Source organism: Coffea arabica, chromosome 1e, assembly GCF_036785885.1.
Source record: "Coffea arabica cultivar ET-39 chromosome 1e, Coffea Arabica ET-39 HiFi, whole genome shotgun sequence".
In the NCBI taxonomy this organism is placed as follows: domain Eukaryota; kingdom Viridiplantae; phylum Streptophyta; class Magnoliopsida; order Gentianales; family Rubiaceae; genus Coffea; species Coffea arabica.
This window is the reverse complement of record NC_092311.1, coordinates 41,911,148-41,933,840: the sequence shown is the minus strand read 5'-3', so window position 1 is coordinate 41,933,840 and position 22,693 is coordinate 41,911,148. Positions and strand designations below refer to the sequence as shown.

Here is a 22,693-nt window from a genome sequence, read left to right as displayed (position 1 = left end):
AATCTATGAAGATAATCGCGTTTATCTTGCAATTTAGTGTTTAGAAATACATTGCAATTCATCATTCCTTCTTTCTAAGCCAACCCAAAAAAAAAAAAAAAAAACTTAGCAGATGATAAAAATTCTGTATCACGTAGACTCAACAAGACAGACATGCATGGAAAAGTACGGTCTTACACTACATGATGATGTGAACATTAAAACCTCCTTAAAAATTTACAAATGTATACATTCTTTGGTGCTAGTTAGTAGTAACAAATTGAATATCATTGCAAATAAATTAAAAAAAAAAACTCAATTAGTTTTGGTGGTAGTTGGCACTTTAAAATTTGATTTACGAATAAACAAGAGTGTACAAATCCGATAAGCAAAAAATAATTATCATTCAACTATTATATTCACAAATCTCACAAAACGTCACATTTAACGTAGTAGTATTTTATTAAATTCCACATTAAAAAATTCTTATATTGACCACTACCTATGGTGTCAGTTTCCTCCATGAACAAGCGTATACTACTAGCTTAGATCTGTAGATTAAACTAGTTTTTGGCAATATTTTGTCCAATCCATCAACAATTAACACACTGATTGAGATTTGAAAAGTCGCATCAGTTCATTACATTTCTTTTTCTTTGTTCACATAAATGGCACAAAATCTTGGGCAAATTTCTAATGTTTGTTTCTCAAAGCAGCTGTCACTTCGTCCAACTACAACCGCTAAGACAGGAGAATCATCATCAGCTCCTATTTTTATCCAGCCGCCGCCCCATTCAAGCAGCACTAATATCTCTTCATTGCTTTCATTGCCATACTCCTCAATATCTCTCAGGTAAATCAATCTTCTTTCTTTTACGTTTATTTTTCGTTTAAAGATTCTTGAACTTGTGGGTTCCATTCGTTTTGCTTTTCTTGCTTCGTATCTTGATTCTTTTTAGGATTATATTGAGCTAAAGAAACTCAACTAGAAGCAGTCGTGAGCTCATGCATGAATATGATTCTTTTCTGGTCGAATCCTTGGGTACTGATACTGCTAGGTGGCTGCTATTTTTATGGGCATGGCTAGTAATATAGATGCAGCTCAACACAGAAAAGATTCAGAAGAAGAATTACTACTTATCTACTTGTAAAATTTCAATGCAAATATTGGTATCCACTCCATCTGATCTTCTACAAGAAAACAGGGAAAACAAAAAGAAGAAAAGAAGTAGAAGAGAGACAATTAATCCTGGTATTTCTAGCTATAGTTTATGAAGCATATATTAATGTTTAATTTACAAAATAATCTTTTTTCTAGTTCTGTGGAAACAAAGGCATTTTAAAAATAATGCCTTTAGGTACTACTCTACAATGCCTTTCTACAAAGGCATTTCTAGTTCTGGGGGAAATTCTACAATGCCTTTAGGTACTATACCATTAATTCAGGACTGGGGTAGGCGTGCTTGTGTTTTGTCTGGTTCCATTGCTTGTTGGAGTGCAATATTTGGTGTATAATCACATTATATTGTTGTACTTGGGTTCTGTGGAGTATATTGTTCATGTACACCCATTTTTTTTCCACTGATACAACAATAGAATGTAATTTACAGCAAATAATGAAGTACAACAATTGTAAGTACTTGCCCCAAGTCCATGGTTCAGTACATCTAAACCTTTTGTTTGGTACATGTATCTGACAGTTTGTAGCTAACATTATGATACCCTAAGGCATATCTACCACTAAATTCCTAAAAATCTTTCAGTAATGTAAAAACTTGCATGGAGTCACATAGGGAAGTTCTCTGGTTTTTCTATAATATAAAGTTAGGGTAAGAAAGGAACTGCAATAGTAAGCCAGAAATTCAATTGTATTCTTGCAGTTGTAAGGGAAATGCTTTGATTGAAATAATGTTTAAGAAGGTTTGTTGATCTTTTAGCTTTCTTATAACTAGCTTTTGGAAGGGTCTTCCATTCCTAGTATTAAAAAGAGAAGGTTAGTCTATAAGCGTCCTTTGTCTGTTATCCTTCATTAAGTTCAAATTCAAGTATGATAGAACAGTATGGAAAAGATAAATATTAGATGACATATGGTGAAACAGGAAAAGAAATACTACATTATACTTAAAAATAACTACTAGTATTCAAAAACCTTGACAGCAACAATGGAGGCGTTGATATCACAGACAACACAAGATCCGCCAATGATAGCAGCTTTATATGCTTGTATCCTGAGACATTTCCAAAGTTGCTTTTCGGATTGCCTTGTGCCGGTTATACCTTCCTGCTGACTATGAAGTGTTTTTCTTGTTACAAGTGGTAAAATAGAAACAGAGAAGCTCACCAGGATTCAAAGGGTTGGTGCAATGGCAGTTGATGATGTCGGTTCTCCTGTCAGGTAATTTCCTTTCATGAACAATTACAGTTCAGACACATGAACATATTGTTGAGAATTGTGGTTAACTGAGTTTTGTGTAATCTGCTGGAGATATTATAGGTATGCAGTTGTAACTGGAGCCAATAAGGGGATCGGCCTGGAGACTGTCCGGCAGCTTGCAACTGCAGGTGTAACTGTCATTTTAACAGCTAGGAATGAGAACAGGGGGAAGGAAGCCACTTCGAAGCTACACCAATCAGGTTTATCAAATGTAGTCTTCCATCAGCTTGATGTTCTGGAGACAGAGAGCATAAAATCATTGGCCAAATTCATAGAAACAGAATTTGGAAGACTTGACATTTTGGTAAGAATAATATTTTGCAGAATAATATAAAATAATGTGCTACCATTGATTGGACAACCTGAGTAGGATCTAGATTACAAGGAAATACGGATACAAAAACTTGTCAGTTTTGGGCTGTGTAGATTGACCAATTGGTCATTTGACATCCGCAGGTAAATAATGCAGGAGCTTCAGGAGTTGTAGTTGATGAAGATGGCCTACGGGCCTTAAACGTAGATCCTGCAAACTGGGTATGAATAGATTCCATCATGGGAGCTTTATTTTGGGCACCATCCACTGGACACTGTTTTAATAATTGTTAATGCAGCTAGCAGGGAAGGCTGTTAACGTTGTACAAGACGTTATCAAAACTACCTATGAGGCGGCAAAATTATGTCTGGATACTAACTACTATGGTGTTAAGAATGTAACTGAAGCTCTGCTTCCACTGGTACAACGTTCGACTTCAGGAGCAAGGATAGTTAATATTTCTTCCCTAAGGAGCGAACTGAAGGTAAGCAGATTACTACTACTTTAAATCTCAAAAGTAGATCTCCATGATAAATCTTTCACTAATGGTTTTCTACTTGTGAATCTTATTGTGAATGCAGAGGATTCCAGATGATCAAAGGAGAAAAGAACTTGGGGATATTGACACTCTAACAGAAGAGAAAATTAATGCAATTCTGCAACAATTTTTACACGACTTGAAGCATGATGCTCTTGAAGCCAATGGATGGCAAAAGATGCTACCAGCTTACAGCATATCAAAGGCCACACTTAACGCCTATACTAGAGTTCTAGCAAAGAAGTACCCTGATATGTGCATCAACTGTGTCCATCCTGGATTTGTAAAGACAGATATTAACTGGAACACGGGAATAATGACAGTGGAAGAAGGAGCTGCAGGCCCTGTAATGCTGGCTCTTCTACCTCAAGGAGGTCCTACTGGTAGTTACTTTGATACAACAAAGTTGGCAGAGTTTTGACTTAGCCCTTCATGATATGAATTCTAAGAACCACCCTATATGAGGCAAATTGTACCGAGTTTTAACCGGTTTTCAGTCACGCTGAAAACCATTCTATAATGAATTCTAAGAACCACCCTATATGAGGCGGATTTTGACCATGTTTGCAAAAGCCGAGAGCGTGAGAGTTTTGGTTTCTAACAGGCTAATATCCTTTCTTCAAAAGATAGGTTCTTTTGTTTTGGTTTGTGAGAGTTTTGTAATATGTGTTTTGTACCCTGAGTTTTTACTGGTTTTCAGTAACACTCAGCTTGAATTGTTACTGTTGGCCTCTTCATTCTGCGGCGTGTATTCATCTAGTCAATGCAATTATATTCAATGTCACAATAAACTTTGATTGTGGGACAAAAAAGACTACAGCAATTGTCATTTGAACTGTTAATTATTTACTTTGTTTCTAGCTCCAGTGATATAGTTCCATTACTCGGATATTTTCATGTTATCTGTATTACATCAAGGTGGAGAAATTATGTAGACAAAGCAAATTTTGGTCACTGGGCTACCTTATGAAGTCCCTTATCATTCTCATTTGTTTATCACGATTAGAGACGGTTTCAGTTGATGTTTAACAGGAACTGTAGGTGAACAAGACTGCAAAACTAAAGTTCGTCTGCGTGTCAAGACAGAATTCTAGTGGGAAAGTACTAACGAACCGTACCATGAGAGAGGGTTACAATGAAAGCCAAGGATCCGAACCTTGAAATCAAGAAAATCATTATTTGTCTCCTGGAGATTACCTTTTTCAAATTTAACTAGGGTCAGGACTGGGGTTGCAAACGAATAGGGTTGCAAACGAATCGAATCGCTCGCAAAGCTCAACTCGAACTCGAGCTGGTCAAATCGATCTCGAGTTCGAACTCGAGCTCAAAATATTAAACTCGGCTTGCGAGCTCGAATATATATATATATATATATATATATATATATATATATATATATATATATATATATTTTATTTTAATAGTAAAATTACATATATATCTAATATTTTTTTATTTATTAAGAAAAAATAATTACTTATTGTTTTTATTAGATTAATTTCCAGAAACTCAAGCTAACAAACTTCTCACGAGTCAGAAATTCGAGCTGCTCGCGAGCCAAAAATCGAGCTAAAGTTTGCGAGCCTTGTCAACTCGAGTTCGAGCCTAGCTTTTCCTTGATCAAGTTTAAGCTCGAGCTCAATTTTCTTGGCACGTCAAGCTCGAGCTCGAACTCGAGCCTACCTGTTATTAAGTCGAGCTCGATTCAGTAAGTCCAAATCTCGACTCGACTCGATTCGTTTGTAGTCCTGGTCTGAAATTCTTTAGTACAACTTCCCCCTATGTTAGTTGAATTCTGTTATGAAATGAATGTAGTCTCTGTTGTAGTTTTCTCTGTTAAAGAACTTAACTACTCTTATGAATCATAACAGAATTATGTTATGAATCATAACAGAATAAGTTATGATCTTGCTTTCACTATGTTAAACAAGTTCCCCAGTCCCCCAAGCAGAAAAGTTAATCAACCCTAGAATAATCCAATTGAATTTATAGGAATGTTCTGGTCTCCCTGGGAGTTTTTTCTACCAAATAACTCCCATCCTCCTCCTAACTGGGAAGAAAAATAAAGTAAGGAGAGTAACTACTGAAGGATACTAGCTCAGCCTTCAAAGAAATCAGAATGTTTCGACTGAGGGTTAAAGATCGGTTGGCATTCCGTTTGAGTTTAAGGAAGTAGCAAATTTGCATACAGACATAAACTTGATATGCTTATAATATTGCATGGATGACAGTCTAGAATAGAGATTTAAACGAATCAAACCACTCGTAGAGGTGTAAACGAATCAAACCGCTCATGAGCAGCTCAAATACGAGTTCGAGTCGAACTCAATCAATATCGAGCTCGAGTTCGACTCGAACTAGTCGAACTTGAGTTCAAAAATACTAAGGTTGATTATATATATATTTTTATTTTTTATTTTAATAGTAGAATTACATATATATTTCTAATATTTTATTATTTGTTAAAAAATTATTATTTTATTCATTTTAAAAAATAAAATAATTATTTTTTATTTTTAAAAAATAAAATATTTATTATTCATTATTTTTTAAGCTTGAGCTTGAGCTTCAAGTTTTGAACTCATCGATTTTGAGTTTGTGTTCGAGTTTTGTAAAATAGACTTGAGATTCGGCTCGATTAGGTCAAAATTCGACTTGATTCAGCTCGTTTGCACCCTTAATCTACAGTAACAAATTAAAAGTCAAGAACCAATTCATTATGTTTTACAATTCTATAACAGTACTGTACCATTGTTAACACCCGAGAAGGTTACTTAACTATGTATTCCTGTAATGCTACAAAAGTTAACTACATACAGCAGCAGAGATTTTATGCTCCATTTAATGGTGTGACACGTAACCTGAATAACTAGGAAGATTAGAGAAGGCTAAGAAATTAAAAGTTAATTAGTGAGGTGATCTGCATTATCCTTGCTTAATTAGAGTAGTAAATGACTTTATGCTCACATGTAAAAGCAGCTTAAAGAACTCACAAACAAAAGACATGAGGACCCAATGTGGTTGCTTACTGATGCAAAAGCTTTTATAGTTGATCCTTCCTATAAATTTCTGTACTTTGGCCACAATAAGGTAAAAGAACCAAAACCAAAAGATCTATATAGGCACCAAAGAAAGCACATGAAGTAGTTGAATAGTTTCATCATAATTGTGTAGCTGCACAAAAGTTCACCAAATTATGTGAACATCATATCAGCAGGAAGTTGAAGTGTAGTCAATGGAAATGGTGCTCAAAGTTCAGGCTGCTATATATCTGCACTGGAAGCTAAAGAGTTTCATCTCCAAATGGAAGTTCTAACTATCTGAAAATATATAGCAACGATACCTTGACCTTTAGCACATAAGACAACAAAATTTCCTATCAAGAAAATAGATCTTGAATATCAAGAATATCAGCAAGCACTCCTGCTGCAGTGGTGTCATTTCCTGCTCCAGCACCTTGAATAACCAATGGCTGTTCCCTGTAACAGCGACTATATATCTCCAACTGCAATTATAGGTTAATGGAAACTATCAAACTTTCCGTGAATTCTGAGAACAAAATGAAAAAGGAAAAAGCACCCTGGGGGGGGTGGGGAAGGGAGAGGTTTTATGAAAGAGAAGCTGTCTACAATGAAGAAGATGAAAATTGTGAAGAAAATGAGAATTAACGGGAGGAAGAGGAAAGGGACTAAAAATGCATGAGTAATTCTGATGGCAACCCTAATTTCACAATCAAGGATTCCTGCTTGTCAACCCAAGGATTTACCGTACAATCTATGAAACCAATATCCATTGACAAATTTAAACTAGATTCAGTAGTTATAAGAACCAAAAAGGGAGAGTAAGATTTGACGAAGAAGAGTCTATGGAGCATTTTGCACATAAGTGCACAAAATATGCACGTTTTAACTATGTCATGGATTTGTATTTATCACTATTGAACAAAGCAGTACCTTTTCCTTTTCCTACAGATGGAGGCTGAGATATACTTTCTTCTATGGAACAAAAATGGCATATCACAAAGAAAGTTTTCAGAAAGCTAAGTGATGAAAAGTTGAAACCAGTTTCTAGGGTAGGACTGCTACAGTCTAAAGTAGAGTGTCCATTTTACAGGAAACAAATCTATTTTCAAGCATAACTTCTGTAGATTTTGTCAAATGGAACTAAAGTAATTTTGAAATTAAGACAGAACAGAGTCAGTTAAGATCAACTGTCAAACTCGAAAAAATTGCTCACCAAATTGTCACTTCCTCTCAGTCTTCCTAATGGAGAATCTTTTTCAAGTTCTTGAATACCAACTTCACACCTACAGAAAATGGAATCCATTAATTGAACAGGAAATATAGACATGTACCTCTGGTAAGGATATCAAAAGTTTTACTCAAGCAGCTGTGCTCATGTATCTCTAACACCAGAAGATTGGTACTTGTAGAAACACATTCACAGATGCACACACCCTTAAAAAAAAGGGAAGTAAGGAAACAGATATGCAGGAAAGGGGCAGCAGAAAGACAGATTTGTAAAGAATCCATAAACATGGCTAAGATGGATGCGCCTTCATATGGGACAAACCGTTGATTCAGTGCTAGCAAAGAAAGGATGACGAATGCATTTCCTTTTTTTTGGGGGGTTGGAATAGGTTGGAAGTCATGTAGTTAGTGGTTCAATATCCTAAAAAGAAACTGATACTGTACCTCCTCCACTTTTACGAACACTGTAGGAAACTCATGTTCATATCTTATTGTCCAGCTAAAGGTGAGACGAACAGGATATAAAGAGGGTTAGAGTTTGAATATTAAGAACCATTCATTTGTTTACTTCTTTTAGCAAGGAACTAAGTAAAGAATAAATGGATGGAACTGAAAGTTATCTGCCTGAATTCAGGTATGCCAGAACTTAAATACCAGACAAACAAATGCCAACATACATTTGTCTATAAGTGGCAATGAAAAGAACTTGGAACAGCGTAAGAGGTTATTACTACACTTCAGGCCATCAGCCAACTAAAAAAATACAAACACCAGATCCTCTCCTCTAACAATGAACCAATTTAGTTAAGCGCTGTAATTATCACCAAAAAGAAAGATTGCATTTACTCTAAAATAAATCTTATTAAAAATATTCACCAAATTCTTTAGGAACTCTTACAGCCTTCAGAAAGGTGAAAATGTTTATGCTTATCAGCATGGCACAATATTTTCACAGTCTGTCAAGCTTCCAAATGCAAAACACAATTGGATAGAAGGGCACCTGTTGTTCTCTATCAAACAAACATAACGGAGAACCTTCCCCTTAGAAGAAGCTTTTGTGATCCTATCTTGAATGTCCTTGTCGAGCAAAGGAAGGCCATTCACCAAAAAGTCCTCCACAGGCAGCACATTAGGTGCCATTTCTAAGGGGAACAAGCTTTCAATCTGCAAAACTTTTCATTACAGTCAACATATACTGACTTCGTGAAATAAAATTAAAGAAATGTTTCTGCGATAAATTAACCTTGATGTTTTCCAAGCTAAGCCGATGACCAAGAAGTCGAGCAAGGATTAAACCCTGTTTCAGAGGTACAGAAAGATAATCAGTAAGTGCCATATTTCTTCAGGCTTGCTGAAATTTTCTAATTTGCCAACATATCCACCCAATGATTATCTTTAAAGCAATAATATTTCCACGATAAAAGTAGCCTTATCAGAAACAAACATGATAATACACTAACCCAGTTACAGACTCATTAGTTAAAGTAAGTCGCCTAATTGCAGAAACAACCAAGCTATTAGTTTAAGCTACTATTGTTTCAGACATAATTATGGAACAACATATCTTCCTGATGTTCCTGTATGTCAGCTTATTTTACAAAAAGATACGTGACATATTCTTTGCTTACCTTAGCTAATTAAACCAGAGTCAGATTACTAAAAGTACCTATAAATATGAATGTCGACTTATTTTGTCCCAAAATTCATGATTCGTGAATTTTTGGGGAAAATCTTATCTGTATCAAAAGTACAAACAAAATACTGAAACATCTTATTTGAATCAAGATCACCACACAGAATAACACAGCAGAGAAAGTTTCAAATCAGTAACCTGGAAAAGGAACTTTCTCAATCTAGTTGCAGTTGTATATCAGTATCCCGGCTGTAATTTTGGATATAATAACAAGCTTTTGCTGTTAATTTTTTTAAAACAAAAGAGACAACAAGAAGTTTTAAATACGATGTGCTCCTTGCTTCTACAATGTGTCCGAGGAGGAGCATTAGACAAAAGCATATGTTTCTAAAAAACTAAACAACTTGCACAAGAAGATTTCTTATGTTTTAACTTATCCTGTATAAACCAAATGTTGTAAATCCAAATCTAGCAAAGACCAAAGCTATCATCGAAATAGAACTTATATTAGACTTATCTCATTAAATAGAGGATTTATCAATAACAAAATCATAACGTGCTTATAAGGGCAGTTTGGAAAAACTGCTTCTTTTCTCACTGTCACTCAATATACAGCAATAAATGGCCAAACCCTTCTGTCTTTGTTCCACAAAGATACTCGAGGGAAAATATTCTATGCAATCCAAGAAATATCTTTTTGATGTGGAAGTTGTAAACTTCAGAGTATTTTCAATTTTGCAAGTAAACTACAACTAAATATTTTTTCTTTTTATACCTTCCTTGCAACATCCATTCCACTGAGATCATCTCGAGGATCTGCAAACAAATATAAAATCTAAAATGAAAATTGCTTCAAACTGACAAATTATATAAATGCTGACTAAAGGGACGACTATTCATTTTACTCTTTATGCTTTCAAAACAATTTAATAGCAGCACCAAAACCTCAAAGTGCGCATAATAACATCATTAACATGACTTTCTTTTCTTTTTTCCTTTTAAAATTTTGGATCAAGGGAGTAACCTGTGACTTCCCATGTATTTATTGTAGTTAATCCATTGGAGAAACAAAATCATATATTAAAATTAAACAAAAAATTGCACACAATCCTTTTAAGAGAAGGCAGTACTGAAACTGTTCTCCCAAATATCTGTCACAGATAACCTAAACGAAGAAAAAAGCAACCATAAAGGATGATGCTAGACAACTAAACAGAGTTGCAGCTATACAGCAGGCTTTTATATTGCTTAGAGAAAATCCCTTCCTTGACCACATAAAGCTGTGGAAATCAATAATGCACAATATTTTCAGAATTACTTCCAGAGGGCTGCCTTTGTTATCAAATGATCAGATCAAATGTATTCAGGAGTTATAGCATTATAGCCCACACCCAGGCTACTGAGCAAATACAATGCAACACAAGTTACAGATTCTCATGCTATAATACAATAACGGAGAATTCAGACTGCCCAACTGTTCAGTGTGATTATATCTGCAATTGCACTAGCATCAAGGATATTTGAGGTGAATTATAAAATTGACCTGATGAAGCTGTTTTATTACCTGGTTCAGTGTAGCCAAGGCTTTTTGCAGCATTTACAACCTTGCTAAATGGCTTTCCATTCTCAAGTTCAGACATTACATATCCAAGTGTACCTAGTCCATTGAAGAACATAGAATATTAAACCCAAATTCTGCATATTAAGAAGTTCTATAACTTGAATTTCATGCAAAATATGGGAAACAAAGAAACACATGAAGAGGAGGAAAAAGAATAGTACCACTCAAACTGCCAATAATGCAATGGATGGGATCTCCACAAGAAATCATACGATTTAATGATGCTATAACAGGAAGGCCAGCACCAACCTATTACGCAACAAGGACAATCATGTTTATTTCACCTCAGGAAATTCTAGACTATGGATAAGATTATTAACAATTTGTTGCTACAAAGAGCATATTCAGAATTCCTAAAGAAAACAAATTGATCATCAAAAGAAATATTTCACCGGGAAATCTCCATTTCTTTTTTCATTACATTCTTTTGCTGGGAAAGGGGGGAGGGGTTAGAAAAAATAGATTTCAGACCCCTTCTATAGTTCTATTCAATAGCAATGGCCTTTTCCTACTGACGGTCAATATCTTACTGTCACCGTTGGTGTTGCAAAGAATGAGGGTCAGAAATCTGAAATTTATTAGTGTTGCTTGTCTAGCTTATAAGGTTCAAGCTCATCTCTCCCATATCAAGTGTCAAAAGCTCTGCTATTGGTGATAACTAGAGGACTCAACAGTGAAAAAGTCTAAAGCTCACATCTTTTGTTTGCAATGCCTACATAACAATGAGGAACAATAATTGAAGTACATGACATTCAAATAACAAAGGAATGTAAAGTTGATAGGAACCAAAGAATGTTATTGCCACGCTGTTTCAAATTATCTACACCATATATGTTGATACTAACAAACATATAGATCCACTTCAAAAACTGATATTTGAACATCAAATATTGGAAGAATATACATTCCCATGAGGGAAAGCTCATAGACATGTCAAATTCGAACTTCAACCTTTTCAGGAAAATTCAACTGCTATCTTCTTGACTGGATCTAACTGATTTAATTAGCTGTTGAATTCCCCATGAGGGAAAGCTCATAGACATGTCAAATTCGAACTTCAATCTTTTCACCAGATAAAAAAAAAAGAAAAAGAAAATTCAACTGCTATTTTCTTGACTAGATCTGACAGATTTAAATAGCTGTTGAAACTTGTACCAAGATGTCCACTCTATGAAATAGACTCAATTGACATTAAGAATTAAGTTATACTTACAGTTGACTCGTGCCTGATGCGACGAGGGTGTGACACCAGCTTGTCATAGGCTTCCTGCAAACAGAGAGTTGATAAAGTTCAAACATACAATAGAGTTTGATGACTGAACAATTGGGCAAACTTTTACCATTCGCCAGTGTAATGGTGAAATACTATAAGATAACAATCTAAAAGCAATTACAGTATTAAAGCTCCAACAAATAGCAAACTCCACTTGTTTTGTTTTTCATATTCATTTATCTGAGGACATGAAATGGATACATACCAAAGAAGCAGTAAGTGGCTTCTTGTTGGCAAGCACCACACAACAACCCAAATCTGCCACCTGGTTTAGCACTTCAACAGTCTTGGAACTGGCAGAGCAATCAACAAATGCCAAACCTATCACCATCAGAAATTTTTTAGCTAGTTTCATGTATTGAGTGCTATAGACCAGGGAGGAAGAAGAATCTGTAAGCATTGATGCAATTCATCACTAAATTAAACTATTAGTGTGCTTCCATAACAGCAAGGCTAAAATGGACATAACAGCAGTTGTTGGTACGATCTCTAGAGTCAATTTGTAGAGGTATAGTATTCTGATTTTCATTAACATCAGGACTAAGCAACTAACAGTGAAACAACATGAATATACACCGCATCCAAATGGAAAGATGCAAAATTCTGAAAGTCAGAAAAGTGTTGCTTTTGTTGTATATCCGATCAGCATTAAACATGCCAATTAAAATAATGTTGGAAGACAGTATGTTCTGAATAAGAGCCCAAATTACCCAATAGATTTACCCAATGGGACAGTTTCCTTTTCAGACTTGATGATCTCAGTTTTAAACAACTCTGACATGTTTCTCAAGTACTAAAGAAGCTACCAAACACTAGAATACATTCCTTTTCTCATGTGCCCTGCTTGTAAGCATTTTAATTAATATACTGAATAACACTGGAAACATCCAACTCAAAAGGAATCTCATGAGAGTTAACTAAAAGGGCCAACCTACACCATTTTTAAAATACAGGGTTCATGTTACAGTTTCTTCTTTAACACAAATTTATTTGTCAAACTCACGAGGCATACAAAGCAGATAAATTATTAAACATAGTATCTCACATTCTGCACAAAGTACAATTATTAACAGCAAGAAACAAACCTGTTGATTTACCAAATCGATCAGCAATGTCAATGGCTTTTTTTACAACTTCCTGACCAGAAAACACTTGGCAATCACCTAAACAAAAATTTAAAGAAAGAAAAGCAACAGAATTCACCTTCTCATCATGTATACTTACCAAACTATCTATGATCAAAAACAATAAAGTAAAAAAGCCCACAACTTTATTACCAAAATTACTGAGTGAATGCAAAGATGATCCACTGGACTTAATCCTGCAAACTTCCATTAAAGATGCATCATCCAATTCTTTTGTGGAAACATCTGATGCTAAAACCAAAGAATTGCTGTCACAAACTCCCACTACTCTCAACCTTATGCCCTGCAAGTTTCAGCATTAGTCCACTTAAATATACTAAAAAAGATTCCATTTTATTTTTAACATTCGATTTTCATGCAGATATTTGCAATGGGATTGTTGATTGACCTGTTTGGAGTGAAGGAGCCGACAGGAAACAATGTGGTGGAGGAGTTGGCGGCCAACACCACCACAGCCCATCAGAAGCAATGGTATTTTCTTCATTTTCTGTGTGATTTCCTCTTCTTTTCCACTTTTTTTGATTGACACTGTCTTTCTTTGGGAACTTATTTATGGGTGTTGGCCTTTTGGGTTTTAGGCTGAGGTTAGACTATTGAGTTGCGCATACTCAGAAAAAAGAAGTGGGGGAAAGGTGAAGAGAAAGATAAAATGAAATGAGAGAAAGAATCAAAAAATGGTGGCGTGTAAGTGCAATTTGAGACTAGAAGCAGTATAGATATTTAATTATTTATATAAAAAGTTGTGTAAAAAGAATAAAAAAATGTTAAAAAGGGCATTTTCTTGGGAATTTTTCGCTCAAATAGAGACATATCATAAAATTCATCAATATAAAAAATGTTCTACTTTTCTTTTGTACACAAATAGGTTCTAAAAACATATACAGTCCTCTTAAATTAATTATTATCGATAAATTATTAAAAAAGATAAAAATAGATTTTATTTAAAGTGATTTAAAAAGTTACAAGTCTCTTTAAGTAATGAATGTTGTATTTATAATTTTTTTACTTAAAATAAGTTAAAAAATAATTTATTGATGCTATTTTTCAATTTCAAATCAACATAATGAACAATTATAAAGTAAGCAGTCTAGGTTATATATAATTTAATAAGTTTCAAAATATTTTTTTGAAAGAAAAATAAGTCCCACTTATATAAAAAAAAAGTCCAAAAATTTAATATAATGAGAAGTACAAGGGTTCATATACAATTAGAAACTTTACAGCGCCAACCTTTCTCAGCAGCAGACGGCCATAACTCAACTCCAGTGCCCCTCTTTCGATTCTTGCAGACGATCCTTGAGAAAATTGCAAATGGGTTACTCCAAAGACCAGCTGATAGCTCGTTTAAAGGTATCTTTTTACCAAAATTGTCTAATCTGCTTTATCTTTTTGTCTATTTTTCCTTAGTTTTTTTAGCTTAATCTAAAGTGCAAAGATTTTTCTTCGATTTTTTTTTTCTATTTTAGGAGCTTCAAATTGATTTTTACCAATATGAGCATCCAGTTGTATTGACAGTTGAAGAGCAGGTAAGTTTAAAATTCATAAAGAATCCCATTAATTTTCTTGCACTTTTAACATAAATTAAAGTGTTTTTTTTTTTGGTGGGCTTAGGCAAAATATGTAGGGCACTTGGATGGTGCACTGAGTAAAAATCTATTCTTGAAGGTATGATTTCAGAATCCCATTGTTAGTTTTGTTTGATATTTGGATTTATCTGGTCTACTTGTTAATTTTTAATTTCTTTTTGCATAATTTCCTAAGTGCAGGACAAGAAATCCAGGTTTTATATTGTTTCTGCACTGTCAAATACCAAAGTGGACATGAAAAGTATGGATTTGAAGTCATTCTTTTTATTTACTTTTAAATGTAGTAAGTTGTAGCATTATGTTTGTGTCGTTAACTTTTTTTAGCATTAATGGAAGTTGTTCATGTATGTTGGGACTGAGCAGTTTTATCACAGAGGCTTGGTCTAGGAAAAGGAGGGTTGAGGATGGCTCCTGAAGAAGCACTTGGAGAGATACTTCAGGTGGCAATGCCCTTTTAAGCTTTAGTTTGAAGTCATCCTCTTTGTTTTACTTGTGGTAGAAAATATTTCAATAATTGTTGAGAAGATTTGTGGTTGTAATGGATAGAAGTTTAAGATGAATTTAATTGTTCTTAGTAGTCATTTAGCGACATACATTTGTGTAAATGTGTAATTACTGATTGTTGTGTGTTCAGTGTATCATTATTTGTTTGGCATTCGCTGATACATGCATTGTTAAAGTTAAGCAAGACTTTTCATGAAGACAGTCTAGCATGGACTTGAGTATGATGGATATTCCTGATTTGGTTTTATTGAAGCTCTTGGAGAATTGCATGAGTGTGATTAAATGTTGTGTTGACAACATTCATACAGCTGTTCACAATGTGAGATAAGATAAAACAAACATGTAGGCTATTCTATATGTTTTTACTGTAGATGCCATGCATGTTTATCAAATCAACCAGCTGGGATCTATTACTGGTCTTAGACATTTGTAAAAGAAAGCAAATCAACAGCCTAGACTTGACCATATCTGTCAAATGTTTCTTGTTGTTACTGCTCGTGTTCAAGTATAAGGTTGATTGCACTTAAACATCTCCGTATTTATCTTGTTATAAATGGAACTATCCTGTGTTTATGCATTATCTGGTTTTCCTCGGTACCGGCTACACAATAAAGAGCAAATTCAGGATTATTGCACAATGATGTAGTTGTAAACTACAGATTGCTAAATCTCGTATACTGTTGCAGTTTTCGTCAACCTTTGGGTTATTCTACTCTTTCAGTCATCTTTCTCTTCTCCTTCTCCCTCATTTCTGTTTGCTTGCTTTTTGATTTTATTTATAATGGTAATATATCATATTTGACGTGGCCCTTTTTCCTGTATCTTGTGGATACTTCCATACAATTGTCAATAGATTCTGCATACTTGTTCTAATGTACTTTCTACAGTAAATAATTGGTGAATTGTGTGTGATATCTTTTCATCGTTTAAATCAACTCTTGAGCACCCATTTTGATATGTGAGGATTGATGTTTGTTAAACTTAAGCGGCTGGTTTAGAAAATATTTTTCCCCTTTCAACTTGTTTAAGTATTCTTTTAGCCAGTCCCTTATGGTATTTCTTGCTTTGTCTGCTTTTAAGGTACCTCGGGGTTGTGTTACTCCATTTGCACTTGTAAATGAATCGGCTAGGTACGTTTATTACTTTGCAGTTTGGTACCTACCCTCATTGGTTTAGTTACGGTATTCTCATTTTATGTGTGAAACTATGTTGTTCTAAGTTCTAACAGTGCTGTTTCATTGTGAAGGAGCGTTTCTCTATTGTTAGACCAAGGATTGAAAACCCAAGGGCACTGTTTCTTCCATCCACTATCTAATGATGTGACAATATGTAAGTGAACGGATTTTTTTACTGAAGCTTTACTTATCTTTTGCTTTTGTATCTGATTATAGATATCTACATATTATAAACCTCATGCTATAATCTAATCATGTAGTTCATGCTGTGGTATAAATTCTACTTTATGCAATTCTATAATCTCCTTGTGATTCTAAATCTTTAAAGATAACCTGCCTTCTACTCAATCCCCTTTTATCTTTCAGAACATAAGATATTCATCTAATGTCACCTCCCAGCTTTGGGGTAGTGGATAAACTTGCTTCATAAATTGATGGAGGAACAAATAAACATTGCTGACATAAGATGTTTGCTTTCAATGGCATTATCAATTGATCTATTATGAAAAGCTGAACTTAAAAATTTCATTAAATACTTGAAAATGATAGTACGCTTAAAGAATAAACACTTCAGTCTTATTGAAGATCACCTATATAATACGCTGAATTATTATCCTGAAAGTATTGCATAACCACCTGATATGTCCTTGAGAAACACATTTGGAACTTTTGTACAAGGGTATCTGGAGTACATTTGTTATCTGTTAAGTTATTGCGTAATCTGTTAAATAAGCGGCTCAATTAAAGATCTCATATTACATGAAGAATATCATATGGTCTTTGCGCTAGAAGAATATCATATGGTCTTTTGTTTTAATCTATGCATATGCTGTACTCTGAGTTGCATATGGACTTTTGTTTACGCGATCCTTATGTTGGCTCAAATTGTGTAGTATCTAATAATGATGGCAATTATATTGACCTCGAATAGAGTTTTAGTTTAGTTTTAGAAACTGTTCCTGTCCTTTTGAGGTTGCAGTATACTTTCATTGTATAAGTCGATAAGACCTACCTTGCCCACAACTGTCAAAGTGTGTCTAAGGTACCCTTAAAAATCAATTGATATTCTTAAGCACCAACCAGGAGAAAGAGTTGAAATCATTTACCTCTAGTGACATCTATTATAAATATCTTTCAAACTGGTTTGCTGTGTTTTTCTCAAAAGGAGTGTGGAGCATCCCGTGACTTTTTTAAAGTAGTGCTGGGAATTCCTTTTTTTTTTTTTTTTAATTTCCTCTGTGATTGGTAAAGTAATACTACTAGTTGGCTTTAGCCACATGCTTGGTTTTTCACAATCAGTTTAATAGTTGTTTAAGGTGTCCAGAAAAGTTCTCATTGGCTAGATGGAGCAATTGAAACTTAGCCCCTAGTGGCAATAGCTTAATTTGATTGAGTAATGTGTTTCCTGTGATATTAACCACTAGCATGAAAATTCTTCTGTGCCGTATCTGCTTTCTTGTATGCTATTTTTTTTGGGTTTAATAATGTTTTTTTATGTTATGTTGCTGCCTTGCTTCCTACAGCTCTTAATGCCCGAGATCTTGATAAGTTTCTGAATTCCATTGGAAAGCCGCCTGCCTATGTTGATCTGGAGGTAGTATTACACCAGTTCTTTGAGTGCATAATATTGCGAACTAGTTTGATTGAAATGGCTGTCCTTTGTAGGCTAATCCTCCTGTAGGAAAGGATCAACCTCCTGATCTAGCTGCTTTTGTTCCATCTGATGCAACTATCCTGCCAGATAATCTGGAGAAAACAGCTTCCTCTGTAGCTCCTGAAAAGAATCATATTAGTGTGGATGTCAAATCAAAAGTAGTTACAGGTACTATATTGGCAAGCCTTGCCATCTTATACTTGTGGTTAAAGCATTAAAACATTTTAAAGTATGCCCATGGTTTGGGCATCATGCTACATGCAAGGTTTCCTTGGGGCTTTTCTAAGACGAGTTTTGGACTCAATTTCCATATCTTATTACCATGCCACAATTCTTCTCATTTGGAATGAGCATCTTGTCAGATAGCCTTTAACTCCAATTGATAATATGTATATGACACTTGTGCTTGCTATGCCTAATAATAATATGGTGGGCTCAGGATGGATTGATCAACTGAGTTGCTGATTTTCCAGAGAACAGATTTCAATTTTCCATGTAGAATGCTAGTAAATTTGGTGTAGACTGTTTTCCGATTGTAGCTTTTATTGATTAAGGACCTGAACTTTGAATAACAGAGAGTGTCAACTTTCAAGAATAGTGGTTGTGTTGACTAGCGATAATTTGGCTTGGATATGCAAATACTGGTAAGAACAATGCAATGCAACCACATATATGACAGAAAACAACCTGATAAATATCTCAGTTAGGAGAAAATCTTGTGGTATACAGAGGAAGGGGGAAGATTCTTCACCCTAGTGGATTGCAACTCATTTACTTTTTTTTTTTTTTCAGTTAAGGTTGGTGGGGTAGAAGGGAGGGAAGTAGGAATATGTTATTGAGGTAGTAGAAACCATCTGACTTTTTTTTTTTTTTTTTTTGAAAAATTTTTGTGATCCTTTGTTTCTGATATTATCTTTGCACTTAATTTCCACACGAGGTCAACCAAACTTGGTGTGCTTAATCTTTCTCTCTTCAAAGGGAGGGAAACATGTTCTGATGGTTTACATGCCTCTAGCTTCTGTTCCATAATCCTGGTCATTATCAAATTTATGACATTGAGTGACTTGCACCTCTTTGTTTCTCGTCCTTGCTTCCCAATACCTTAAGCAGACCAAAAAGTCTGATAGAATGGCCCATTTTACTAAATACTTGAAAAACCTTGACCTATAGACTGCTGGGTCACAATAAAGGGCTGATCTAGAGCTTAATGATTAAATCATCTCATAATGTTATACTTAAAACTGCTAGAATTGTTACTAAGTAAGAGGACCATCTAGATCGCTGATGGATCATGGATGTCTCACTCAGAACCTAATGATTATATTTTTTTTAATACAAATTTTAATTTAGTGATCCAACATTTTTTCCCCCTCTATTGTGGCTCTGTTAAAAGTTGACTAGAAATTTGAAATGCCTCTCATCCTTCATTTCAAATGCGTGTCATTATGATATGCACATCATATTTTTATCTGTAATTACTGTTATTCTTCTGTTACTCTGGTCTGCATCGAAGTGCATATATTAAAAAATAAAGTTGCTGGACAAAAAGATGATTTAGTCATGATGTATTTCCCTATTGTATTATAGATAAACCAAATAAGCCACCAAATGGTCCAAAAAACGAGAAATCCACTAATGCCCCTGCTGTGTCAGCCTCCTTCAGTGATCCTGAAAAATTTGTGGAAGAAATTCTAGAGAAGACATCTCGCGTGGTTCTTTCAGAGGTAAAAGTATGTTTCATCTTCTAATAAATATCTGAAAAATGTATGTATCTCAAGCTGTTTAAATTATAAGCACAGATTAAGGGTGAGGCTATCAAGCAACATGGAGATCAACTTGGCTCTGTAGTATCGAACAGTATCAGGAGGCAGCTTACGGCGGAATTGAAGAACATTGCTGTGAGTACTTGTTTTCATATGATTCTCATTTACATAGCTTAAGCATTGTCTAGACTTCCTATGTCATCAACTCAATGAATTACAGCTTTTACATTATGACTGCACTGTCCATGTGTAAGCTTTGAATCTCACACCTCTTAGAACTAGTGATACAGAATAGTGAGGCCTTATTTAAGTTTCCCCTTGTCCTAAGCTCTTCAATCTGAAGACCTGTTCTTCCATTATGGCCCAATCCTAGAAGTAGTTGAGTTTCACTGCTGAATTTAAATTAATTTAGTTGCTTGTGTGGCCAGGGCTCTTCTGGTCAAATGCTAAATAGTGAAGCTATTTCTGTTAAGTTATTATAGTAAAATCAATAACCAGCCGGTAAAAAGTTTACCTCTGCCAAAAATGGACAATGGACAGGGAGTTCATTCAAGGAGGATGTTTAACTGAAATAATGTTCAGTTGCAGATTTGTTATGAAACCATCTCCTTTGAATAGTAATTGCTCACTTTGTTAAGAAATGAACTAAAGAAGCATTGCTGCATCAGCTAGTATTGCATGTGGTGTAATATTTTTGATTGCTGGCTCTGTACTTCAGTTTATCTTAGCGTATGAGTTACTGTAGCTTCCAATACATATGCATAGCATGCGTAAAACAGTTGTAAGAAATACTGGTTCATTTCAATCTAGGAGCAACTGAAGTGTAAATGAGACTATGACACATCTAGTGGCATAAGCTAATAGTGTCCATTTTTATAGTGGTAAAAGCGTAATATGAGTATCAATACCCCATTCAATTTAAACAAGTAGACATCATCATAAAAGCAAAGGTGCAAGTGGACTGCCAAAAAATAGAAAAATGACTATCTCTATAATGATCCACTCCTTAGGGGAGGGAGCTGGGGATTTAGCTGATGGGAAAATCAGCCTATGTATGGAGGCAGTATGTGTGGATCCCTATCTGCTCACTTTTGGGATTATAGTTTATGGGAACAATTGCAGCTCTAGTGGTGGCAAATATGCTGGCTAAAAGAGGCACTTTTTAGATGAGGTGATAGTGCAAATGGAAAAGAAAAATGGACAGAAAAAGGAAATAGAGGGTAGTGATTCTTGGGTGCTTCTTCTAATCTGGGGAAGATAGGGGTTCTTAAGATATTTCCTCTAGGGTAGTGATCCTTGCTGTTGCTCCTGCTCTAACCACTGAGACATGGTAGTGCACAAACAACCTGACAATGTGCAGCTGCTTGACCAATAAAAGCAGCCCAATTAGTTCCTATACTGACTAAGTGTTCACTCAATAAAGACATCTAGTCAGTTCTGATGTCCCTTTTTTATATCGTCTTATTTTAGATCTGCAACTCAACCCCTTAGGTTGGTTCATGGCAACCTCATGGTTATTGTAACCAAAAAAACTTGGAATGCAATCATATCTGGATGGGTTTCCAACTGCAGCTAGGTCTGGACATTGTGAATCAGCAGTCGTTAAGGAGTGCCTTCGAAACCAGAGAGGATAGACGGTTAAAGAAATTAGGCCGGTGATTACTTGCTATCTTTCTTTCTACTTAATAGAAGAATTGAGGCCTATAGGAAGTGATAAGATTGTTTTTGCAGATTTTAGATAGTAAATGAATGTTTCCATGATATATGGACGATGGTCTCAAGAGAGACTTTAATGCTTGGTTATCTTACAGAAGCAAATAACTGAAAAGAATGGTACCACAAGTTAGCAAATGATGTGTCAAAAGTTTTCCAATGTAATAAGGCTTTAAACTGCAGTACTTGCTTTGACAGCATTATGCTGCAGTTTCCTGGTATGCATGCATGTCATGTGATATCCATTGAAAGATTAATATCACTAGAAATGAAGTCAGAATATGATAAGAAGGTACCAGAAAAAATACAACTTTCATATGGGGCAAAGTTTATGAAATTGAAGTGTTAAAAAGAAAGCCAGAAGGACCTAAAAAAACATTAAAAAGCAAGTGGGTCACTGTTGCCCTTGGCTCATGTAGTTTTGTCAGTGTGTCATGTACTTGGGTATCACTAGATACTTAGCGCAACTGCTACCAGGTTCCTTTACTGTTCATTTGGTTGTTGATTAAACAATGATACTAAACTAATTCCATGATATTTCGGCAACAATTATAATGAATGTGGTTATACTTAACATGAAATCTGTTTGTTCTTTCTTGATTTTGTCAAATCTATTTGTCACTTTTCACTAATCGCTAGAGTGGCTTTATCTCTTGCAGACAATTTTCAAGAACACTGCTTACACAGAAGGTTTTCATGCTAGTAATCACCAGCAGCCGAAGCGATCATGAAACTTTCACATTCAACCAGGCATATATCAGAAAAGAGTATTTTAGATGAGAAAGTTAGACAAAACAGATCGCTAGTTAGCATTCTTCTCCTCTCATTGTTTTATGGACGCCAAATCATTGGAATAATTCTATTAAACAATGTAAATGGTGATCCTTTTCTGGAAACCCTTAACTTTCATACCGTTCCTATAATTGTGCTTCAATTCATTTTCTGACTTTCTACAACATTGCACAAAGAAAAAAAAAATGAAAATCTGCAGTCTAACTGATACACACGATTGTTCCTCTTTTGAGATGTTTCGTGCAGATTGCTTAACATTGCTAGTTGCCTAGAATGTGCATTTGCCTACTCTGCTTGCTGCATAACTATAGAAAGGTTGG

The 22,693-nt window shown here is 35.0% G+C and overlaps 3 protein-coding genes across 6 annotated transcripts; 2 read left to right on the top strand and 1 right to left on the bottom strand.

Moving 5' to 3' along the window:
- Positions 1-556: 556 nt before the first annotated feature.
- LOC113704077 ((+)-neomenthol dehydrogenase-like) lies at positions 557-4,055 on the top strand. Of its 3 annotated transcripts, none has more exons than XM_027225727.2 (6): positions 557-832; positions 2,294-2,374; positions 2,474-2,717; positions 2,870-2,947; positions 3,025-3,210; positions 3,308-4,055. In XM_027225727.2, exons 1-6 carry the CDS (start codon positions 648-650, stop codon positions 3,683-3,685), a joined length of 1,152 nt encoding a protein of 383 aa, XP_027081528.1. In that variant the 5' UTR covers positions 557-647; the 3' UTR covers positions 3,686-4,055. The 3 variants fall into 3 exon arrangements, with proteins under 3 accessions (XP_027081528.1, XP_027081535.1, XP_027081542.1); XM_027225734.2 differs by having other exon boundaries at positions 563-832; positions 2,305-2,374; XM_027225741.2 differs by having other exon boundaries at positions 724-832; positions 2,137-2,374.
- Positions 4,056-6,383: 2,328 nt separating this feature from the next.
- LOC113704070 (uncharacterized) lies at positions 6,384-13,809 on the bottom strand. Its single transcript, XM_027225712.2, has 12 exons — positions 13,575-13,809; positions 13,319-13,469; positions 13,127-13,204; positions 12,247-12,362; positions 11,982-12,035; positions 10,930-11,017; positions 10,712-10,804; positions 9,923-9,963; positions 8,758-8,811; positions 8,515-8,678; positions 7,501-7,570; positions 6,384-6,769 (listed from the first exon to the last, which is right to left on the bottom strand). Exons 1-12 carry the CDS (start codon positions 13,668-13,670, stop codon positions 6,644-6,646), a joined length of 1,131 nt encoding a protein of 376 aa, XP_027081513.1. The 5' UTR covers positions 13,671-13,809; the 3' UTR covers positions 6,384-6,643.
- Positions 13,810-14,381: 572 nt separating this feature from the next.
- On the top strand, positions 14,382-22,537 carry LOC113704061 (uncharacterized). Of its 2 annotated transcripts, none has more exons than XM_072056290.1 (12): positions 14,382-14,536; positions 14,653-14,712; positions 14,798-14,851; positions 14,953-15,013; positions 15,136-15,212; positions 16,357-16,406; positions 16,523-16,605; positions 17,975-18,045; positions 18,117-18,273; positions 19,759-19,829; positions 19,905-20,003; positions 22,241-22,537. In XM_072056290.1, the coding sequence occupies exons 1-12, from the start codon at positions 14,498-14,500 to the stop codon at positions 22,310-22,312; spliced, it is 894 nt and encodes a 297-aa protein (XP_071912391.1). In that variant the 5' UTR covers positions 14,382-14,497; the 3' UTR covers positions 22,313-22,537. The 2 variants fall into 2 exon arrangements, with proteins under 2 accessions (XP_071912391.1, XP_027081503.1); XM_027225702.2 differs by having other exon boundaries at positions 19,693-19,829.
- The last annotated feature ends 156 nt before the right edge of the window (positions 22,538-22,693 follow it).

Excerpts from the sequence above, each read along its gene's own strand:
- LOC113704077 (XM_027225727.2), top strand. The coding sequence starts at position 648 with ATGGCACAAAATCTTGGGCAAATTTCTAATGTTTGTTTCTCAAAGCAG. Across the intron at positions 833-2,293 it reads TACTCCTCAATATCTCTCAG|TGGTAAAATAGAAACAGAGA; the intron begins GTAAATCAATCT and ends TCTTGTTACAAG. Across the intron at positions 2,948-3,024 it reads ACGTAGATCCTGCAAACTGG|CTAGCAGGGAAGGCTGTTAA; the intron begins GTATGAATAGAT and ends TTGTTAATGCAG.
- LOC113704070 (XM_027225712.2), bottom strand. The coding sequence starts at position 13,670 with ATGAAGAAAATACCATTGCTTCTGATGGGCTGTGGTGGTGTTGGCCGC. Across the intron at positions 12,036-12,246 it reads AGCCACTTACTGCTTCTTTG|GAAGCCTATGACAAGCTGGT; the intron begins GTATGTATCCAT and ends CTCTGTTTGCAG. Across the intron at positions 7,571-8,514 it reads TGTTTGATAGAGAACAACAG|GTGTGAAGTTGGTATTCAAG; the intron begins GTGCCCTTCTAT and ends CATTTTCTGTAG.
- LOC113704061 (XM_027225702.2), top strand. The coding sequence starts at position 14,498 with ATGGGTTACTCCAAAGACCAGCTGATAGCTCGTTTAAAG. Across the intron at positions 18,046-18,116 it reads CTGCCTATGTTGATCTGGAG|GCTAATCCTCCTGTAGGAAA; the intron begins GTAGTATTACAC and ends TGTCCTTTGTAG. Across the intron at positions 19,830-19,904 it reads CTCGCGTGGTTCTTTCAGAG|ATTAAGGGTGAGGCTATCAA; the intron begins GTAAAAGTATGT and ends TTATAAGCACAG.